Genomic DNA, 21,523 nt, shown 5'->3' on the forward strand with positions numbered 1-21,523 from the left:
CTCACCACCACCTGGGTCACCTTCCACGAAGGGTCAACTCTGCCAATACTGGGTTCATCCTCACGCGTACTTCCCCCATCCTGGATGGCTCACCAGGCCCTAAGCACCCCCAGTACCCCCTGCCCATTCCCCTTCTCTGTGCTTTTGCAAAAACAATTTTCTCTGCCCGAGCATTCAGCGTCTTCTTGCCCTTCCCAGTGAACTATTCATCCGTCAAGATCCAGTTCTATTTTTTTTTAACGTTTTATTTATTTTTGAGACAGAGAGAGACAGAGCATAAGCTGGGGAGGGGCAGAGGGAGAGGGAGACACAGAATCCGAGGCAGGCTCCAGGCTCTGAGCTGTCAGCACAGAGCCTGATGCAGGGTTCGAACTCGCAAACCACGAGATCACAATCTGAGCCAAGGTCGGACGCTTGACCGACTGAGCCACCCAGGCACCCCATCCAGTTCCATTTTTTACTACTTTTACTGCAAACTTTGTGACTCAGAGGCAAGATTTCTCTGTAGTCAGTGCATGGGGAGGAGATAGGTTGCAGGCCTTTAGGGGGGCAGACTAGAAAGAGCCAAGGTAGGAGGAGGCAAGTTATCTAAATCTGCCTCCCCAAATACCAAGGGGTCCAGAATGAGCTGGGATAGGGTAGAGGGCTTGGGAGCAGAGTGTCCAGTAAGGAAGCACACTGCACTCAGCATGGCCAGGGCACTGGATGGCCATGGGGCAGGATGGGGACAGGCAGGGGCTTTGGCCGTTGTGGGGGGCTGCGTGGTACAGGCACTTCAAAAGGTGAGCGTTTAGGACTCAGGGCTGCTGAGAGGCAGGATGTAGGGGTTTGAGGGTTTAAGACGCTGGGTGGAGTTGGTGTTGCAGAGGCCAAAGACGGATCATACGAGACTGCAAAGAAAAAGGAAGCCAGGCCAGGCGACTGCCCCCCAACCTCCCAGGAGGCACATCATGACAGCATCAGGACACACGTAGCTTGTGACCAAATCTTGTTTATTTTAGAAGCATAAACAGTGGAACTAGGAAGGAGTGAGAACGAGACACCAATCCCCTCGACAGGGCCAGATCCAGCACAGGCTGTGTGTGAGCTCTCTGACCCAGCAGCCTCAACCAGCCCTTTCCTGTGAGGACAACGTGGGCAGAGGTGAATCTTTCATGAGGGAGGGGTAAATTGGCTCCAGGTTGCTCTGAACCAGGTGAAAAAGTCCAGAGGCCCCACAAGGCCCTTGGTCTGGAGCACCCCAAGCTGGCTTTGTCTGTGCCTGTGGCAGAGTCATGTTCTGGAGGGGGATCCATGGTGCCCCTCTGGTCACCAGGAAGGCCCCAGATGCTCAAACACAATCTGCAATGAGGGCTCCTGGCCAGCAAGCATCTGCTTCCCTTGCTCCCCTCTTTCCTGCAGTCTTCAGGGAGAGGGCATCCAAGGCAGCCAGACTTCCCTGGGCCGCTCTGTTGGGTGACATAAGCCCCAGCCCCCTACACATACTGCTTCTTGGAAGCAGAGCTGCTGGGGCGACTGGGGGATTTCTGGCCACTCTCGGGAGGCGGGTCCAGGAAGAGGGGGGCCCTGGAAGAAGCCAGCCTCTCCTCTGTAGTCAGGTTGGCCCAGTTCTGCTCACTGGATGAGAGCCCATTGTAGGTAGGGCAAGGCGGGGACGAGGGGCCCTCGCCCACGGGGAGGTAGAAGAAGACCTGGTCAGGGTAGGGCTCCGAGGAGGTACGCTGGGCCGGGGGCACATCCTGGCCCTGCCGGGCCTTCACCTCCCGGCTGAGGCAGCGGCACAGCAGGTGTCCCAGCTCCAGCAGGTTGAGCACCAAGGAGATGAGTCCGACCACCAGCATGAAGATAATGAAGATAGTTTTCTCTGTGGGGCGCGAGACGAAGCAGTCTACAAGGTAGGGGCAGGGGGCGCGCTGGCACACGAACACTGGCTCCATGGTCCAGCCATAGAGACGCCACTGGCCATACAGGAATCCTGCCTCCAGCACACTTTTGCAGAGCACGCTGGCCACGTAGGTGCCCATGAGCGCCCCGCGGATCCGCAGGCGGCCGTCCTCTGCCACTGAGATCTTGGCCATCTGACGCTCTATGGCTGCCAGTGCTCGCTCCACGCGTGGGTCCTTGGCTGGCAGCGCCCGCAGCTCCCCCTCCTTCTGCCGCAGCCGCTCTTCACGCCGGGACAGATAGATGACGTGGCCCAGGTAGACCAGGGTGGGTGTGCTGACAAAAAGGAACTGCAGCACCCAGTAGCGGATGTGGGAGATCGGGAATGCCTGGTCATAGCAGACGTTGGTGCAGCCCGGCTGGGCCGTGTTACACTCGAAATCTGACTGCTCGTCGCCCCACACGGACTCGCCAGCCAGGCCCAGGATGAGGATGCGAAAGATGAAAAGCACCGTCAGCCAGATCTTGCCCACTACAGTCGAGTGCTCCTGGACTTGGTCCAGCAGCTTCTCGAGGAAGCCCCAGTCACCCATGGCTACCCGGCCTCCTCCGTCTGCAGGGAGATAGAGGACACAGTCAGCATGACATCCTTCTCAGTTGTCCTGGCAACAAGCTTGCAGGGAGGTTGGCCACACCCATTTTACCTACAGGGACACTGAGGAGGGGAAGGGACTGGCTTGGGGGCTCACAGCCAGCAGTGTGGTCAGGACTAAAAGCTGATCTTTGGATGATGGCTACTAGGTCCTTGTCTTGTCATACCTCTGTATCCCTCTTGTTCCCAGGCCGAGTCCCAGGATAACACAGCTCAAGATTTGGATCAAATTGAGGCTCCTGAGCTTATGGGAACAGAATCTGAGGAACTTACCCCAGGTCACATGGCTGTGCTATGCCCCTCCTTCCTTTGGCCCATGATGGGCTGGCTGTCCCCGACTGTGGGCAGTGGTGGTGCTATCTTCAGCTTCTCAGGGGGCCCAAAACCTCAGGTCCCTGTCCCCCTGCCCATGGTAAGTCACCCAGCTGACCTCACTCTAACCTTTGAGCTGCGGTAAGGGGCAGGTGGGAAGGGTGTTAGATGCTAAAGGCAACATCCTGCATTAGTTCCACCTGTCAACAATAGTGACCACCTGCCACTTAAGTATGGACACTGATCCTACCCCCTTCCTCCATACCCCCTGGGCCCCCAAGCTGTTGTTGATAAATTCTAGACTCTTAAAAGAACTGTCATAGCAGGGTGGAGGCATAGGCCACCAGGTTCCCAGAACACGGGGTATGGGGGAGGTGGGTGGGCAGAGAGCTGGGGGAAGAAATGCAGGGAAGGGGGCAGGGGAGGCGCTTCTTCAAGGAGCAAAGCTCTTTAGAGCCAGGCTCTGGAATCAGACTTTGGTGCTGGCTCCCTTTTACTAACTAACCCTGGGTAAGCGTCAACCTTAGCACCTCAGTCTCCTCTCCTGTAAAATGGAAATAATACTCCCACCTCCTAGGGTTATAAGGATACAGTGAAAGAAGCCAGTAACGTGGCTCAGCAGAGAGCCTGGCCCGCAGCCGTCGCGCCTCCCCCGACCCCCAGCAACCCTCAGCCCGTGGCGGCCGAGTGGCCGGTGGCGGAGGCGTCTCCCTCCCTCCCCCCCCCCGCCCCGCTCGCTCGTTAGCAGGTGGCGTCCTGGCCCTCCCCACCCCCAAGCCCAACTCACCGCCTGCCTGCCGGGTGGCCCAGGTGGCGGCGGGGTTAGAGCGACGGCGGAACGGCGCCCGCGGGAGCCCTGCTGGACGGCGCCGGACGGCGGGGGCGCCTTAAATAGCGCGGAGGGGCGGGGTGGGGGCAGGAAACGCCACGGGAGGGCGGCGGGGCGCTTCTCAGAGCCGGGGGCGGGGACCAGGAGGTGCCGACTCCCTGTAGCGACGCTTAAGGAAAGGGCCCCGGGACTGGCACTGGGAATTAGGAGGTGGAGGGGGCTTGAGAGGCCTCTGGCTCCCCTTCTTCGCCTTCTGCTTGGTGTTCCGGCCCGGAACCCTCCCAGCCTCTGTTTCTTTGGCTCTGGAACAGGAGTTCTGCAGGGCCAAACCTTTCCCAGGTGGCTGGATTTGAAAGGATCACAGCGAGAACTTTCTGATCCTGCAACTGACCTGAGGGCTGTGAGGGATGGGCAGATGCGGATGAGGGTGTGGGGGCCTCCAGGGAAGGACCTTTCCTTGACCATGGGGTCCTCTTGCCCTTGGTCAGAAAAAAGAGAGAAGACCACTCAGTTTTCAGGGCGCCACCTTGTGCCCCGCGCTGTGCCGGGACTTGGCAGTCGAGGCTCATCAGGACGTGGGGGACCACATCGGGAGAGAGGGTTTATATCTGCCCTCCCTAGAGTCCGTGGTGGAGCTGGGCTCTCAACCCAGCCTGAATTCTTGCGGAATTCTCAAACATCTCCACTCCTGGGCAGGCGATCAGAGGTCACTAAGCAACTCCCATAGATCACTGGAGACTGAAGAGGAGGGGCTCTCCACCTTTAGCTTGGATCCCTTGCTCATGCCTCTAAATGGGGAGGGGGCTCCCAAAGGAATGAAAGGGGGGGGGGCAGAACCTGCCATCCTTCATTCAGGCATCGCCCTGTCGATGAAAGTTAATGAGGGTCTGCTGTGCTGCACGCATTGTAAGTGGAGCTGGGGGGGTTGACCATAGCCAGTCAGGTGTAGTCTCTGGTCTCCCACTCTCACTGGCTGCTACGGGAAGCCGGAATTGAGCATATCAGCCCTTGGGTAAGAGTAAAGTAGCAAATCTGGAAGGTTCTCGGGAGGACTACAGGGTGACTCAGAGGGGACTTGGTTAGGGACGTTTCCTGAGAAGACTGAATTAGCCGGTTGAAGGGGGTGCAAGGGGGAACATTCTAGGCAGAAGGAACAGTGTGAGCAAGAGCCTGGGCTGCAAGGTCTTGAGACCTTGGCTGCTGCCCCTAGGGTGCTGAGACTTTGCTGGGAGGAGGCCAAAGAATCTAGAAGTTGAGACTTTGCTGAGGACTCCTGTGCCTTTAGGCAAGTTGCTTAAACCCCTGTGCCTCAGTTTCTTCCTCTGTAGAATGGGGATGGTGATTGTTCCTACTGTGTGGAGTTGATAGGAGATCCAATCAGCACATAGCATAGTGGTACACAAGGAGTTTTCAAGTGAGCAGTGGCTAAAAATGTCGTGAAGAAACAGTTGTGACAAAAAGAGTCTGTGGGTTGGTCTTGATGGGAGCAGAGAGGACTGAGGGGAAGGAGACCCAGAGTGGAGTGGTGGGGGGCAGGGCAGCTAAGGAAAGGAAACGTGGCAGGTGGGGGCTGAGGCCTGGGGCAGGTGGTGGAAGGGTCCTGGTTTTTCTGCAGCAGGTTTTCTGCAGCAGGCTTCAGTCCTCGGACTCCCATCCCAGGGCTGGGTCCCTGAGCGTCCTGCCCTCAGCCCTGGCAAGCAGACTTCTGGGGCAGCAAGTGTGCTGGGCCTGGCTCAGACCTCAAAACTTCAGGATCAGACTGAGCTGGCTTCCCCTTCCAGGCCTGTCCCTCAGGGCCAGGCTGAGCAGAGCCTCCTCCCGGATTTCCAAAGCTGACAACGGCGCCCACTTAGTTCTGACCTCGGAGGGCATGAGAACGGAGGTCCCTGGAGGCAGGTTCTTACCACGCCCCCAAGACAGCCTCGCTCTGAGTTCCTCTCCAGCTGCTGGGCCCAGGCTCTCCCAAGCCTTTCTGATCCCCTCTCCTGGAGGGAGAGAGGAGCAGGTGGAGAGGGCAAGGCATCCTTGGAACCCCACACCTCCCTCTCTTCCCACTGCCCTGACCCTGTTTAAGCCACTGTCTCAGTGTGCTCTCAGTGGGTCTCCTGGCCTCCAGCCTTATCCCTCTCCCCCTTTCACTATGTGATTGAGCCATACTCCATTACTGTAGTTCTCTGAGCACTCTACTTGTGCCCATGCCGTTCCCTCTGCCTGGAGTGCCCTCACATGCCTAACCGACAAGTCTTTCTATGCTCTATGTCAACTTCTCCCAGAAGCCCCCTTGCTGTCTCCCCTGGGTTAGGTGAGCCTTGGTGCCCTCAGTGGCTCACGTATTGCCCCTGGGTGCATTGTTTTATTTTGGGTTTTTGGGTGGCTATTTTTAAACATTCTATTTTTAATTGTGGTAAAAAAAAAAACACATAAAATTTACCATCTGAACCGCTAAAAAATGTACCATTTAGTAGTGGTGTTAAGTACATTGACATTGTTGAGCAACAGAGCTCCAGAACTTTTTCATCTTGCAAAACTGAAACTCTCTACTGATTAAACCTCCCACCCCACCCCATTTCCCTTCCTCCCACCCCGGGTGCGTCACTTACTGCATGAGACTGAGGGCCCCTAGAGGGCACGCAGCGGGGTCTTCTTTACATCCCCAGCACCTAGCAGGGCACCAGCCCCATATATGAACGTATTAATTCAGCACGTTTTTACTGAGCACCCCCTGCTGCTGTGGCACTGTCTTAGTCAGTGGTCCCTGGAGACCAACCAGGGAACGACAAGACTCCCTGTCCTTGTGGATTTTACACTCTAGCTGTGGGGAGACAGAACACAGAACCTGCTAGATGGCGACAAAGCTATGTGGAAAGCAGGGAGGGAGCGTTGAGCATGCCGAGGGTGCAGTTTTGATGTTGAGTAGAAGAGAGGAGATTGTCTCACTAAGCAGCGGGCATTTGATGCTCACCCTGAAGGAAAGGATGGAGCGAAAGAGCCTTCTGGACAGAGGGAACAGAGAGTGCAAAGGCCCTGAGGCAGGAACATGCCTGGCAGGAACATTTCCTGCTTGAGGGCAGCAAGGAGGTCAGTGTGGCTGTAGTGAGGTGAGCGAGAAGGGGTGCATTCTGAGAGAGAACAGATGAGGTGTGGGGTGGGCAGATCTTAGAGGCCCCTCAAGGGCTGTGTGAGATGTCTCAGGAGGTGCAGGCAGGGGGGTGACCCGGCCTGACCTGGGTTGTGAAGGATCACTGGGGCTGTGGTGCCGAGAATGGACTGTGGGGGTGAGCGGTGAATATGGACATCCCCCTTTGGGACAGGACTTGTTGCCCAGCTGTGGGAGTCTGGACAGCTGACAGCCTCCAGCTGTTAGCCCTTTCAGGTCCACTCCAACTGTCCAGGTGGCCAAGCTCGGGGGGTGGCCCCAGGCAGTGACTGAGCCAAGCAGCGGTCAAGGGCCCAGCCAACTCCACGTGACCGCCTCTAACCGACAATCTTTGCCTGATGGACACAGCACAACAGGTCTTGTTGCTCAGTCCCGCTTCCTCCCCTTTCCGTTCTTCTGCTTCCCAGAGCTAGGGCAGGAAGCAGGGACGTTGTTGTAGTAATCCAGGTGCGAGATGATGTGGTTGTCTCAGCTCAAGCTGCTGTAACAGAATGCCACACACTGGGGGCCCTAAACAATGGAAATTTATTTCTCACGGTTCTGGAGGCTGGAAGTCCAAAAAGGTTCTTGGTGAAGACCCTCTTCCCGGTTTACACAGGGCTGTCTTCTCATTGTGTCCTCACGTGGTGAAGGGAGAAAGGTCCTCCCTCTTCTGTGTCTTCTTCGAAGGGCACAAATCCCATTCTCGAGGGCTTCACCTCCCAAGGGCTCCACTTCCTAATACCATTACAGTAGAAGTTAGGATTTCAAGGTATGAATTTTGGGGGGACACAAACATTCAATCCATAATAGGAAGCTGAGACCAGGGTGATGACACAAGATACTCTCCTGTTTAGCTTGGGCTGCGTGGTGGCTGTTATTTCGTGCAGTAGGTGTGGTTGTGAAGGCTGTGTGTGCGTGAAATCTAAATCTATCATGTGCGTGAGGGAAGGAGGCTTGCAGTGAATGCTCATGTGCTGGGGAAGGAGGAGATAGAAGCGTGTACCCTGAGAAGAGAAGGCCAGGGGACATGAGAGCCACCTTGTGGTGACAGCGTTGTGTGCTGGGGACTCTGGATGGTGAACAGTAGCTCCAGGTGTCCTGGATCAGGAGAGTGAGCTGCACTGCTCAGAACAGCTCTCAGGCTCTCAGGCCGAAGGTGGCACATCTCAGGACAGGGCTGGGACATCCTGTCAACCACGGTCCTCACCCCCAGCCTGGAGAAGGAGCCTGGGGCTGGAGGCTCAGTCTGTGCTGAGCTAGCCAGTGATGTCCTCTGGTTGCTCTGGCCTCCAAGCCATCCTTGGCCAGGCAGCTGAAACTGCCCTGGAAGATGCTGGAATGTGTGGCAGCAAGTAGGAGAGACCTTCCCTGAGACCTTTGCAATCATCCAGGCCAGGCTGGGACTGGTCTTGTTGTGGCCTGGGCAGCAGGCAAGCTCCTGCCTGGATATTTACTGAACACATTAGCACCATACTGCTGGGTTACCTTCAGTGTCTCATCTCTACAGCAACCCAAGGAGTAGTACTGCTCTGAGTGCTGGGATGAATATGGTCCCTTTGTCCCTCGGGTCAACTCTCCACCCTGCTCTGTGCCCCAGGAGGCTGAGCCATAACTGGCTGCCTCATTTGGCTCCCTTGCTCTCTGGATCCTGGTTGGGTTGTGTCAGTGGGAGCCACTGGCAGGAGGGCAGGAGATGAGAAAGTGAAGTTGGGGTATTTATTTGGTCGCTGGGGTGGAATGCATCCTTGCAGCTCCAGTGTGGCAACCCAGTCTGTGGCTACCCTGGTACAAGCCCCAGGGCACTGCAGTAGTGTTTGTGGTTTCCTTGATCATGCGCATACTTTTTAAAACAAATTGGCTCAGTTGGTTAAGCATCTGACTCTTGCTCTCAACTCAGGTCATGATATCATGGTCGTGAGATCAAGCCTGCATTGAACTCCATGCTGAACGTGGAGCCTGCTTGGGTTTCTCTCTCTCTGCCCCTCCCCAACTTGCGCGCGTGTTCATGTGCATACATACCGGCTCTCTCTCTCTCTGTCTCTCTCAAAATAAATAAACATGAAAAAATATCCCTCAAGGAAACTCTTTAAAGTTACTGGGTTTGAATGTGCCATCTGTTTTTTGCTGGGACCCTGACTGGTGCAATTCACATTGTAATGATGACAAGACTGCCGTTCTGAAAGCTTGCCCAAGGTGCAGCGTGGTGACTGTGGTCATGAAGTGGTTAAGCTATGATTCAGACTGTGGGGGGTGGGTGTCCAACCCTGGGCCCTTTAAGCTTGGTTGGCTTACCCACCCCACTAATAGCCACACGAAAGAGCAAAGGTGAACCACAGCCTGTTCTGTGGACATAGTGATCTGCCCTCTCCTTGCCTGCATTGGCTCTTGGTTCACTGCTCCTAGATTTCTGGCCCCTGGCCTTGGCTTTGATGGTCACTAAATGTGTCTCTTATTGGTGGAGACTTGCACCCCCTTTTGCTTTCCATTCCAGTCTGGCTTGAATGTTGGTGTCCCCTAAATTGCAGGTCACCACACAGTACTGGGGGGCGGTGGGGGGGGACTGTGAACCACCCCAACTGTTGGTTACTGCAGGAGACGAGTGTGTTACTGTCTCCCCTGACTTGGAGCTGTTTGAGTTCAGCTCCTGTTCTCCTATGTAGTCTCCACCTCCTGCCAGGGCCCCGGTGAGCCAACAATGTTCAGGGCAGATGGAAGGAGCTGCTGAATAATGCTTGAGTGAGGCTGGGACTCCCACCTTTAGAGGAGACAACCATCCTGTTGTGGCATATTATAAGGAGAGTATGAATAACAGAGATTTGTGTACACAGGGTGGGGACGTGGATTGTTGATGGTGGTGATTGGGTTATAAAGGAGGAGGGAGTGTGGTTTATCTATGGGGAGAACAATGATTGTGTGTGTGCTCAGAGCAGTGTTCTCACTAGAAACGCGGGAAGCGCTGTTGCAGAGGGAGCACAGCGTCCTCTTGTGACCACACTTACAATCACAACATATATACCAGTAGGTTCCACCCACATCCCCACCCAGATCAACCCCAGCCCCAGTCTGCCTTCACCCCCCAGACGTACAGCCCTCCTGAGGGCTACCTTCCCTGCCCTCAGGGTCTTGTGGGTGGGAGTACAGAATAGAGGACGGAGCCAACCTGTATAAAACACAGCCTTTATTGATTTCAAGGAACATCTATCTTGAGTCTCTGGCAGCAGAGTCTGAGAGGCTGGCACTAGGTTGAGCATGTTTGTGGCAAGAAGACGGCAGAAAAGCTGTCTGAGCCTGGGAGGAGCAGAACTGGGCTTAAGGGGGCTTCCCCTGAGGACAGTGGGGACCAGGAGGACACCCAAGTATCTCGAGCAGCAGCTGGTGTCACAGAGCCATCTCCTCCTCCCCTTCACAAGCTCACCCTCAGGCCTTTGGACCTCCCACTGCTTAGAGACTACTTCCTTTCCAGCCCAGAACCTGGGTGCTTCTCCCAAGGGAATGAAATTCCCTTTGATCCAGTGCTTCCAAACCAGGGCAAACATCTCACCTGCAAACACCTGCCGCTTTCTCGTCTAGGAAGCCCTTCTCACCTCTCTCAAACATTTTGTACTCAGGGTAGTCTCTCCTGATCACTCCCTCCTGGGTTAGGCGGAAGCTCTGCTGGGAGCCTCCTGTGGGGGTCCCCTCGCACTCAGTCGTTGATTTGTTTGTTTTGACGTCTGTCTCCCCCAAGGGCTGGCCCTAGTTCTGGGGTGTGACTCATACCTGGGTAGACAGCACAGTGCCCAGTGCTCAAAAAATCTGCCAAAAATGAAACAGGATAGATTAGTGAATTCAAAGTGGGGGCACCCGGCACCTGTAGGACCCCTCCCCCCGTGCAGTACTGCCCATCTGTCCCCACTGGCAGCTCCAGCGTCGCTCCCCAGCCTGTGGTCAGATGGGGGTCATGCTGGGTGCAGACGCGTGTCTCTTGTCGTCGCCAGAGTCGGAGCCCAGCTCCCCAGCCTCCACCAGCTTGTGGTGGCAGCGGCAGGTGGAGGCCCGGCTGGTGGAGGACGGGAGGCTGTGGCCCTTTGGGGGCTTGTTCCTGGCTATGCCTCGCAGGACCCTGTGGAAGATGAGGTAGCAGATCTCGCAGATGGTGAGCACGATGCAGACGGCAGAGGCACCCACCATGAAGTAGGTGAAGACCTTCTTCTCGGTGGGCCGCGCGATGTAGCAGTCCACGACGTTGGGGCAGGGCGCCACGTTGGCACACTGCACCAGGCGTGGCATGCCAAAGCCATGCCAGAGCGTGTGCAGCACGTAGAGGAAGAGGAATTCGATGAGGAGCTTGAAGATGAGGCTGAACAAGTAGGTCCACCACAGGCCGCCGTGCTTCTTGCCCGCGTTGGCGTACAGCTTGGCGCACTGGTCCCCGTGCTTCTGGCGGTGCCGGCGCTCGCGCTCCTCCCGGTAGGCCACGTGCAGGATGACCAGCAGCGAGGGGCACGTGACGAAGATGAGCTGCAGGGCCCAGAGGCGGATGTTGGAAATGGGGAAGAAGTTGTCGTAGCAGACGTTGGTGCAGCCGGGCTGCTTGGTGTTGCAGTCGAAGTCCTTCTGCTCGTCCCCCCACACGCGCTCCGCGGCCACGACGTACACCAGCACGCGGAAGACAAACACCACCGACAGCCAGATGCGCCCAAATGCCGTGGAGTACTTGTTCACGCCGCTCAGGAGGGCCTGCAGCGTCTTCCAGTCCATGGTGCTTGGCGGGCGTGCCGGGGGCCGTGCCCACCTGACGGCATGCAAGGAAAAGTCCATGTTTAATGTATGGGTGACATTTAAATTTTTTTTATTATTTTAATTTTTTATTTTGTACATATATATGTTATTTTGTTATATATATGTGTATATGAATACACACATATGTGTATATATATACATATATATACACATATATGTATGTATATATTTATGTATTTTTTCATTTTTATTTTTGAGAGACTGCAAGCAGGGGAGGGGTAGAGAGAGGGGGACACAGGATCCGAAGCGGGCTCTGTGTTGACAGGCTGACAGCAGTGAGCCTGATGCGAGGGTGTGAACCCAGGAATCGCAAGATCACCACCTGAGCTGAAGTCGGATGCTCAACCAACTGAGCCACCCAGGTGCTCCGCATAGGTAACATTTGATATGAGCATTTACCGTGTATCAGGCACTGTTCTGGGGTCTTTATGTGGATAGATGCGTTTGATCAGCCAATGACCCTTTGAGATCAGGACTATTATTCCTCCCAGGCTACGGGCAGGATACAGGCCTAGAGAGAGGCTAAGTAACCTGCCAAAAGTCACAGAGCTTGTATGCATGAAGGAAGGGAATGTGCATTTGCTGATAATAACAATGAGCATTTATTGAGCATTTACTATGGGTCAGCAGAGGAGCTAAAAGCTGTGCAACACTATCTCCTTTAGTCCTTATAATGGCCCCATGAGGTAGATACTATTATGCTTCTCATTTACAGATGAAGATAACCGTTGCAAAGCACTTAACACATAGTAAGTGCTCAATAAATGCTGGCCACTCATTGTGAAATCTAGAGAGGCCAAATCACTCATTTAGAACTGCAGTTGGATTCCAGGCCAGGCTGTCAGTGCGGGGGGGGTGTGGGGGGGCAGGCTGTGCTCTCCACCACCTCCTACCCCTCCTCTGCTGGATGCCTGTCCCAGACCAGGTTCTTGCAACTTACTTCACTGATTCCTTGCTACCATCTTGTGAGGGTGGGGTCATGAGCCTGTAGGGGCCAAGGGCAGGCTGCCCCAAGATAGGCCACTTTGGCATGCAGATGATTTTGGGTTAAAAGCAATCAAAGCTCATCAGATTCAGGAAAAGCTCTTTATCTCTCCTTCAACTGCCTAGAAGTATTCAGATAGAGGACCTGCTCCAGGAAGAGAGCCATCACTGGAGATAACTACATTGTTATACGAACTAAGGAGGGTAGACAGAGAGGAGCCTGGCAAGGCCTGTTTGATCAAAGTCCTCTACATCCCATTGTTTCTGAGTGGCCCAGCAAACATTTGTTTACCAAATATTTACTCATTTTCATCCTTGGTGAATTGTATTTCTTCCCTTTGAAGTCCCAGACCCCTATTCCCTTCTCTTTAGTTCAGGAGGGCATATATACCTCCTTTTACCTGTCTTTGGAATTTCCACATCCATGTGGATTCCCCATTCACATGAAATTAAATTAGATTTTCTCTTGTTTATCTGTCTCTAATTTCATTCTTAGTCCAGCTAGCAGGACCGTAGTCCAGGTAGAAGGGCAGAGGATCTTCTTGCTCCCTGGCAAGCCCATTCTGCAGAGGGAAAACTGAGGTCCAGAGAGGAGAAATAACCTCCTCAAGGTCTCCCAGTCAGTAGGTGGTGACGTTGGGAGAACAACTCAGGTTGGAGGTGAGTGGAGGATGGTAGGTGGTTTGGCTCCTGGCACACCAGATCCAGGGAAAATCTAGAGACAATCCCTCTCCCTGTGCCAGAGCCTGGGGGAGCCCCAACCACCCCAGCCATGCTGGATGCCAGGGTTCCGTGGTGGGGAGACATACTTTGTTCAGGCCCCAGAACCACCCATCTTCCTCCCAGTCCTGGGATGAGTCAGAGGGTGTGGATGGGTGGGTCTGCCTGAGTACATCTAGTGTCTGCCTGCTGCCATGGGTGTGGGAACATGTGTCTCCATGTGCATGTGTGGGCCTGTGTGCACATGTGGGCGCTCCTGGAGCACACGATGCCCCTCTGAGCATGCATGATGCCTGTGGGTCCTGCTACCACCTTGCTCCAAACCACCATCACTCTTGCTGGTATTATTGCCAGGGCCTCCTCGCTGGCCTTTCGGCATCTGTTCCTGGGCCCCTAGAATCCACTAACTTGGACCGTGTCACTCCCTTGTTTAAAACTTTCTACTAGCTTCACATTACGCTTAGGATGAAACCCCAGATTTTACATTCTTGCCCTCCTCTCCTACATTCTCACCCTGCCTCTCTCTGCTCCAGCCACATGGGGAGAGTTGGGGACTCTGCAATTATTCTTGCTGCCAGGAATGCTCTTTCTCCAGAACCTTGCATGGCTGGGTCCTTCTCATCGCTGAGGACTCCCCAGATTACCCTGGGTCTGGGAGCCCTGCCCTCCCAGTCACTCTGCTCCTGTCTCCTTTATTTTCCTCCTCGAATTTAATCACCATTTGAAATTAAAGTATTTGTTATTTTTTGGTTCTTATTTATTGTCTGTCTCCCCCGCTAGAATATCAGCGCTGTTTTGCTTACTGAGTTATATTTAGTGCCTAGTGTTTGGCACACAGTAGGTACTCAGTAAGTGCTGGGTGATAAAGAAATGCATGCTGACTTCTCAGAGAGGCAGCTTGGAGGGAAGGGCTGTGAGGTGGGGGCAGGCAGGTAGCCTGCAGAACAATCTGGACAAGGTAGCTTGGGGGAAGGACTTCCCGGCTCTGGCCAGAGGGAGAAGGCACATTTGCTTCTCAACACCTCAGCTCTTCTGATGCCTCTTCTCCGGGAATCTCCAACAGCATGGTGTGACTGCAGAAGACCCCATCCCTGCAGACCCTCTTCTCCCCCACGTGCTCCTCTGAGACCTGGCCTTATGGGGACGAGCAGAGAAATGTGCACTGAGCATGGAGTCACATCTGGATTCCAGCCTCAGCTCTGCCCCTTACTAGCCAGGTGATTTCCAAGAATCCCTTAATAGTTTTGACCTCCATTCCTTATCTCTAAAGGGAAAGAATTCCTACTTTCTTGAGCTGTTGTAAGAATCTTAAGATCATTCCCTCCCCAGCCTGCCACTGACCTGGTGGGAGCTCAAAAAGACTGAAGTGGTGGTTGGAGCCCAGTCTGCCAGCCTTCCCGAGGAGAGGGGCCCTGTCGCCCGACACCCACCTGGGTGCAGCCCCCTTCTGGGTCCCCACCTTCCACCTTCCACCTTCCGGTCCTGTCTGTCCAGTCCCGCCCAACACACCCCAGGGACTCCACTCACCTGCAAAGAATTTCCCTCCAAGCTCAGAACTGGGACAGGTGGAGCCAGTTCTGATTACCCCAGCCGGCCACCAGCACTCCCCCCTCCAACCCCACCCCCCAGCCATCCTTTTTCCCAGCCCGGGACCAAACTTTGCCCAACTGTCGCCACACTCTATAATGCCACTGCCGTCTCCCCCCACTCCCCTCACCCACTTTCCTTTCATCCGGGGCAGCTCGGGAGCTTGCGGACGTGGGAGGTGGGTGTCTCAGAACCTTCCAAGCCCCCTAGAGCCCCCACCTCGCCCAGAATCGAGGGGCGAGAAGGCACTGGGGGTGTTGGGGGAGACCCTTCCACCACCTCCCTTCCTTCGCTCCCCCCTCCTCAGCCGGCCCCGCCGCTGGGGGCGCCCGGGAGCGCTCGTGTCCCGCCACCCCACCCGCACACTCACCGGGAGCCCGCGTCCGGGAGCCCCGCGCGGCGGCGGAGGGGCGGGAGCCGGGCTCTGCAGTGGAGGCCAGGCGCGCGGCGGCGGCGGGCTCAGCCGGGGGGGCGGCGCGGAGGAGGGAGGGCCGGGGAGGAGCCTGGGAGCCGGCTCGGCCGCAAGGGGTCCGCGTCTAGTCCCGCTGCCACCCGCTGCCGGGGCGGCCTTCCGAGGGGCTCGTCGCTGCTCCGAGCCTCGGTTTCTTCATGTGGGAAATGGGGGCATCGGTGGCCATGGGCAGGGCTGTTGCAAAGGCTCCAATGAGATCAGGGGCGGGAGGCACTCTAAACTGTTAAGTGCCGTGGCCCGGGACAGCCTGCAATCATGACTCGCCCACACGCGTTGCCACGGCGACTGTGCCCGCGCCCTGCCGGTCTCTGTTCCTGCCCGGCGCCCGGCCGGGACCCTGCTTGGGGGCACTCTGGGGGTCTGCCCTCTTGGCACGATGAGCCTCCACGGCGGTGCCTGGCTCAGGCTCTTTGGCCTCCAAGGTGGGGAGCAAACTCTGCGTCCACATTGGAAAGGACACAGCGAGTCCTGTGCCTGGAAAGGAGATGGGGGGATCCTTTGTCCAGGGGTGAGGGCAGAGGTGGTCGCCTGGAGTTAGGACAAGGGGCGGATTCTGTGCGAGGGGGTCGGATGTTGGGGCGAGAGCGCCCTTGCCCTAGAGACTGCGGAAGGAGGCGGGCCTGCAGCTGGGCTGGGCTCTGGGGACAAAGAGGCTTTGTCTTATTTATTAGTGTGCTGTGACAAGGAGCTTTCCCAGCCTTGTTGGAGAAACCCCAGCGTTTCTGGCCTCCCTGGGAGCCCTGGGGTCTTAGTCACCTTGGGGCTGAGGCCTCGCTGTCTCCATAGAGATGGAGACATAGAGATGGTGTGGTTAACACAAGGGTGACTGTACATGGGATTTCCCCAGGACTGTACGGGTTTGCCACCTGTGGTCCAGTGTAATTCACATCCTCCCCTTACTCTCAAGAGTGCCCCCAAACCTGGGAAGATCTATTACACGGTCACCCTACCGACTACTCATTTCGATAGAGACTAACCCTGCATTGCATGTTCAGAGATATCTTTGCGCCAGACATGGCTGGCAGACTTTATTTCATCCTCACAGTGGGGAGGAAGGTGTGACCCTTCCCACTGAGGTACAGAGAGGTTAGGTGACTTACCCAGGGTCATACAGATGCTAAGCAGCAGAGCCAGCTCTGGAGGTCTCAGCCTTGTGGTTTCTGGATGGGGCAAAGCCACAGGGCAGAGGCCATCTTTTACTCACTGGGTCATGGCCCCTGAACATCACTGCTGAGACCCCATGCCGGGTGGTCTGGGTGCTTCTGTGTATGTGCCAGTGTTGGGGGATGTGTGAACATGAGAGCATCCTGTGAGGGTCCACGACTTTGCCATCTGCTCCCTGCGGCCTGTTGCTCTCCAGCATCTCAGAGCAAACCTGCTCCCCACTTCCTTCCCTCCTAGTCGCTCTTCAACCCATTTGAACAACGTTTCCATCCCGATACTGTGTCACAAAGGCAGCCCTGTCAAGGTCACCGCGGATTTCCATGATGCTAAATCCAACAGTCGTGTCTCCATCCCCACCCTCCTGGACCTACAGAAGCACCTAACACAGAGGGTGACCACTGCCTCCTTCTCAGAACGCTTTCTTCCCTGGGTTTCCTTGATACCACACTCCCAGTTTTCTTGCACCTTGGAGGCCACATGCTGGTGTCCAGGGTGGGCATGTCCCAGGCTCTAGCCTCTTCTCTCCCGGGTGAACTCATCCAGTCTGGGGGCTTCAATACTATCCAGCAGTGAGGAGTCCCACACTTGTGGTGCTACTCCTGACTTCTCCCCGAACCCCAGATTATGTGACCAGGGCTGCCCACATGACCACCAGGTTTCCAGTTACTTGTTTCTCCTTCCTGAGATCAGCTATGCATCTTCGACTATATAGATACTCTTCTTTTGACATTTACCCAATGTGGGTATGCTATGCACATGGTTCTGTGCATAGAACAGCTGAATAGTACGTGTACTATCATGTATTTAATCAGTCACATACTGATGAAACGTAAGGCTGCTTCCAATCATATATTTCCTACTTTCTATTATAAACACCATTGCAATAAATATGCTTGGACAAACATCATTTAACACATTTTAAAATTAGGTCCATAGGATACATTCTTAGAAGTGGAAATTTTGGGGTAAAGTTGTATGCTCATTTTTAAATTTTTATAGATAATGCCAAATCCTCTCCATAGATGTATCAGTTTATGCTGCCACCAGACGTGAGTGCTTGCGTCCCTGTGTCCTTGCTAATGTAGAGCATTATCAAACTGTATGATCTTTGCCAGTGGTATCTCATTATACTTCTATTTTGCATTTCTCTTATTATGATTGAGGATGAGCATCATTTGATATACTTAACATCCATTTTGTTTGTTTTTCTGTGAACTGTCCTTTGCCTTTGCCCATTTTTTTTTTTAATGTTTATTTATTTTGAGAGAGAGAGGGCGGGGGTGGGGGGGTGGGGGGAGAATCCCAAGCTGGCTGACACTGTCAGCACAGAGCCCAATGCGGGGCTTGATCTCATGAACTGGGAGATCATGACCTGAGCCAAAATCAAGAGTCAGATGGTTAGCCAACTGAGCCACCCAGGTGCTCCTGCCTTTGCCCATTTTTCTAGTGGATGGTTGCCTTTTAAATTATTGATTTCTTAGGGGCTCTTTATATATTAAAGCAATAAGCCCTCTATGATACAAATAAAAAAGATACCGTCCCTGGTTACACACTTGTATTTTTGACTTTGAATATGGAATTTTTGCCATACAGAATTAAAATATTTTTTATGCAGTCACATGTATCCATCTTATCTTTTTGGTTTCTGGGTTTGGTCATAATTAGAAATGCCTTCCCTAGCCTGAGAACTGAAAAAGTTTTCCTCCCATGGTTTCTCCTAGCTAAGGTAATGCTTTCATCATGTAAATCAGATGTCACTCACCTATGAAAACCTCACAGTGACTTACCATTACTTTTATACTAACACCCACTCTCCTGACATTGGACTACAAAGCACCAAATGACCTGGTCCTGCTTTGTCTCCTATCCCACATCTCCTTGGTCACTCTTCTCCAGTCACACTGGCTTTCATTCTGCTCCACAAACACACCACATTCAGTCCAGCCTCCTGGCCTTTGCATTGATGCCTGGCCCTCTGCCCGGACTGCTTTTCACTCATCACCTTCTGAAAGAGGTATTCCCTGGGCACCCCATCTGAAGTCACCTCATCCACTTCCTCGGCAGTGTCGCTTCAGAACGTTCCCTGACATTCTAAGAGAGCAGCGGGCTTGCCAGTAGCACTCCTGCTGCTTCTCCAGAATGCAGACACTCAGTTGTTGTTTGCAAAGTAAACGCTGGGTGCACAGAAAGTTATGTGTGGGGACTGTCTGGTAAGTGCGATTGGGTAGCTGTGTGTTAAGGGGGGGGGTATGGGGAATATGGGTGTATGGTTAGTGGTGTGGTTGTGAACGGGTATGATTGCAGAGGTGGCTGGGAGGCTTTTGTGAGGTTGTGTGCATGTGTGGTTGTCTGTGAGGTGGCGTGTGGCAGGGTCTGTGTGTGGTCTGGTTATTCTGCTCTGGTGACCAGGTGATTTTATTGCCGAGCTCTCCTTATCATTCGGACCTTGCCAGATGCTGCCCCTCCCTCCTGACATCAGGCAGTGTCTCCAACAACTGGCCTCTGCTTTTTCTGGAGGGATCTGGACAAGTCCCCATTCCAGAAAGAGGCTGTGAGGCCCTGCCGTCCCACTTCCAAGTCCTGCTCCCTGAGCAGGGGAATGTGTGGGAGGCCATGTAGGCCAGCCCCCTGCCTCAGGGCAAGACTGTGTTGTAGCAGGGTTTGGAAGCTGCCCCAGCCACCCACACTCCCTTCAGGGTCTACACCTGTTCTCTGGGGGTGGCGGGCCCTAAGCCTGGCACTGTACTTCTTCTGGCCCAGGCCTTGGCAGGGGCTGGTTTTGTTCCAGGCCTCCCCCAGTGTCTGAAACTCTGCCCAGGCCTCAGGTAGGGGCTTCCCTCTCTGGCTGAGGGTTTCCTTGCATTTGTGTATTGCGGCAGGGGCTCTTTCTTCCCTTGAGCAGAGTGGGGCAGGCAGAACCAGCTGGGAAGCAGGTCAGGTGGAAGAATGGGGGCTTTCCAGCCGTGCTGCAGCATGCCTAGGGCTGTGGGTAGGAAGGAAGAGATGTCCCAGGATCCAGGCTAGAATACTGCTTTCCTTCCAAGACACTGGGACTTACTTGGAACTTGTGCCCACACAGCTTTTATCGTCAAATGGAGGTAACGCCTGGCTTTTCTGAGTTGCTGGCAAGCTTCAAGATTCCATATGTGTCCTGAATCCCACCCCTTCTCACCCGCCCCGGACCTCCCTCCTTTCTTTCTCCTCCGTCTTCTCCCTTCTGCTCTTTACTGGATCTTTCCCTTTACAATAAATGTGCTGGTAGTCCTTTGTCTTAAAAAACAAACACACCTCCCTCACTCCCTTCTTCCAGCATCTGCCTCGTTTCTTTCCATTCCTCTGTAGTAAAACTCCTCAAAAGAATCGTCTTGATGCATCATCTCCATTTGTTCCCTCCATCCCCTCTTGAAGTCACTCTAACCAGTCCCTGGTTCATCACATTCCACCTGAACCCTCTTGCCCGGCTTCCCACAGCTAAGGCTCTGCATTCCCAGCAGGAATTTGGTCCCTAGGATGTCACACTCTCCTGACTTTTTTTCCTTTCTGGTTTTTCTTTCTCCGTCTCCTTTGCTGGGTCCTCCAGATCTCCTTGACGTTGAAGTATTGAGGTGCCCTGGGGCTCAATCCTAGGCTCCGTCTCTCCTTTGGCCCCACTCCTTCTCCTGGCAGTGCCATTCAGTCTCAGGGCTTAAAATATCAGAATTAGGCTGACAACTCCTGGATACTTATTTATCTCCAGCCAGACCAGCCCCCTGAACTCTGGGCTCATGTGCATAGCCGCCCGTCCACCTCTCCTATCAGTGTCTAGTAAGTATCACAGACTCACCTTGTCCCCAATCTAACTCTTTCCTTTAGTAGGATTGTCAGATTTAGGGACAAAGCAAACAAGTAAACGCCCCCCCCCCCCTTAAGTAAAACCATACCCCGAATCATGTGCTCAGTTAAAATTGAATTTTAGATTGTACACGGGACTTCCTTATACTAAAAGACACTTATCTATTCTTTTTTTGAAATTAAAATTTAGCTGGGTGTCCTGTGTTTTACCTGGCAACCTGCTCCTTACATCCCTCTCCATCCTTCTTACTTATTCTTCCAGTAAATGGCAATGTTACTCATCTACTTGTTAAGGCCCCAAACTTAAGAGTCATTGTTTATTCCTTTTATTCATACCCCACGTTCAGTGCCACAGAATCATTTTGGTGCTACTCTCAAAATATTTTCAAGGTCTGGTTGCTTCTCACAGATTCTGTTAAGGTTATCCTGGTAACATCAAACCCACGGCTTGTTTCTTTCCTGGATTACTGCAGTAGCCTCATAACGGATCGCCCTGCTTTGTCCTTGCCCCCATTCATCCATCGCTGATGCAGCCACCAAGGGGATTGTGCCCCCTCTTTTCCCTAAAGCGCTGCTCAGGCTTCCTGCTCACTCAGAGTGACAGTCAGGGGTATCAGGATGGCCTGTGTGAGGTGGTCCTTCTCAGGCCTCACCTGAGGACTCTGGCCTTGTTTTCCATGGCCCTCAGCTCTCCTGCTGCCCGGCTTGTTGACTTCTTTGCTGTGCATGGGTCTGCATAGGGTCTTTCCCAGCCTCAGGGCCTGCGTGCTTGCTTTTCTCTGTGCCGGGTGCTGCCTTGCTTTCCCTGGCCTCCCCATCTAGAACCGGCCTTTCCCTCCCCACACTCTCTCTCCTGCTTAAATTTTCTCCTTATATGATCACGTCACATATTTTATATTTTGCATATTCTTCTTGTTAATTGTCTCTCCCATCACTAGAAGCTGTGAGGACAGCTATTTTTTTTTGGTCTGTTGTGTCCACTGGTGTATCCTCAGTGCCTAAAATGGTGCTTGGCACTTTGTAGACAAAGTACTTGCCAAACGAGTAAATACATGCACACAATAAACCCCCATCCCAGGCCAGCACAGAGCAGGTGTTTGATCAGTTCCCTTCTTCAATTTTTTTTAAAAGTAGGCTTCACACCCAGTGCAGAGCCCAATGCAGGGC

The 21,523-nt window shown here is 54.0% G+C and overlaps 2 protein-coding genes across 4 annotated transcripts in view; both read right to left on the reverse strand.

Annotated features, from left to right (window-relative positions):
- GJB3 (gap junction protein beta 3) overlaps positions 1-21,523 on the reverse strand; it is a 215,587-nt gene that overhangs the window by 181,824 nt on the left and 12,240 nt on the right. Inside the window, exons 1-2 of one of the 3 annotated variants that reach the window (XM_058718135.1) lie at positions 15,260-15,688; positions 9,988-11,590 (exon numbers count right to left, since the gene is read on the reverse strand). In XM_058718135.1, the coding sequence (XP_058574118.1) occupies positions 10,744-11,556 (813 nt within the window). In that variant the 5' untranslated portion in view covers positions 11,557-11,590; positions 15,260-15,688 and the 3' untranslated portion in view covers positions 9,988-10,743. Of the gene's footprint in view, positions 1-9,987; positions 11,591-14,643; positions 14,767-15,259; positions 15,689-21,523 lie in introns of those variants that run through there. The other 2 variants (XM_058718136.1, XM_058718137.1) reach the window with 2 other exon arrangements.
- Positions 972-3,769, reverse strand: GJA4 (gap junction protein alpha 4). The gene is made up of 2 exons (XM_058718134.1): positions 3,636-3,769; positions 972-2,497 (listed from the first exon to the last, which is right to left on the reverse strand). Exon 2 carries the CDS (start codon positions 2,475-2,477, stop codon positions 1,476-1,478), a length of 1,002 nt encoding a protein of 333 aa, XP_058574117.1. The 5' UTR covers positions 2,478-2,497; positions 3,636-3,769; the 3' UTR covers positions 972-1,475.

Source organism: Neofelis nebulosa, chromosome 2, assembly GCF_028018385.1.
Source record: "Neofelis nebulosa isolate mNeoNeb1 chromosome 2, mNeoNeb1.pri, whole genome shotgun sequence".
NCBI classification, from domain to species: Eukaryota; Metazoa; Chordata; class Mammalia; order Carnivora; family Felidae; genus Neofelis; species Neofelis nebulosa.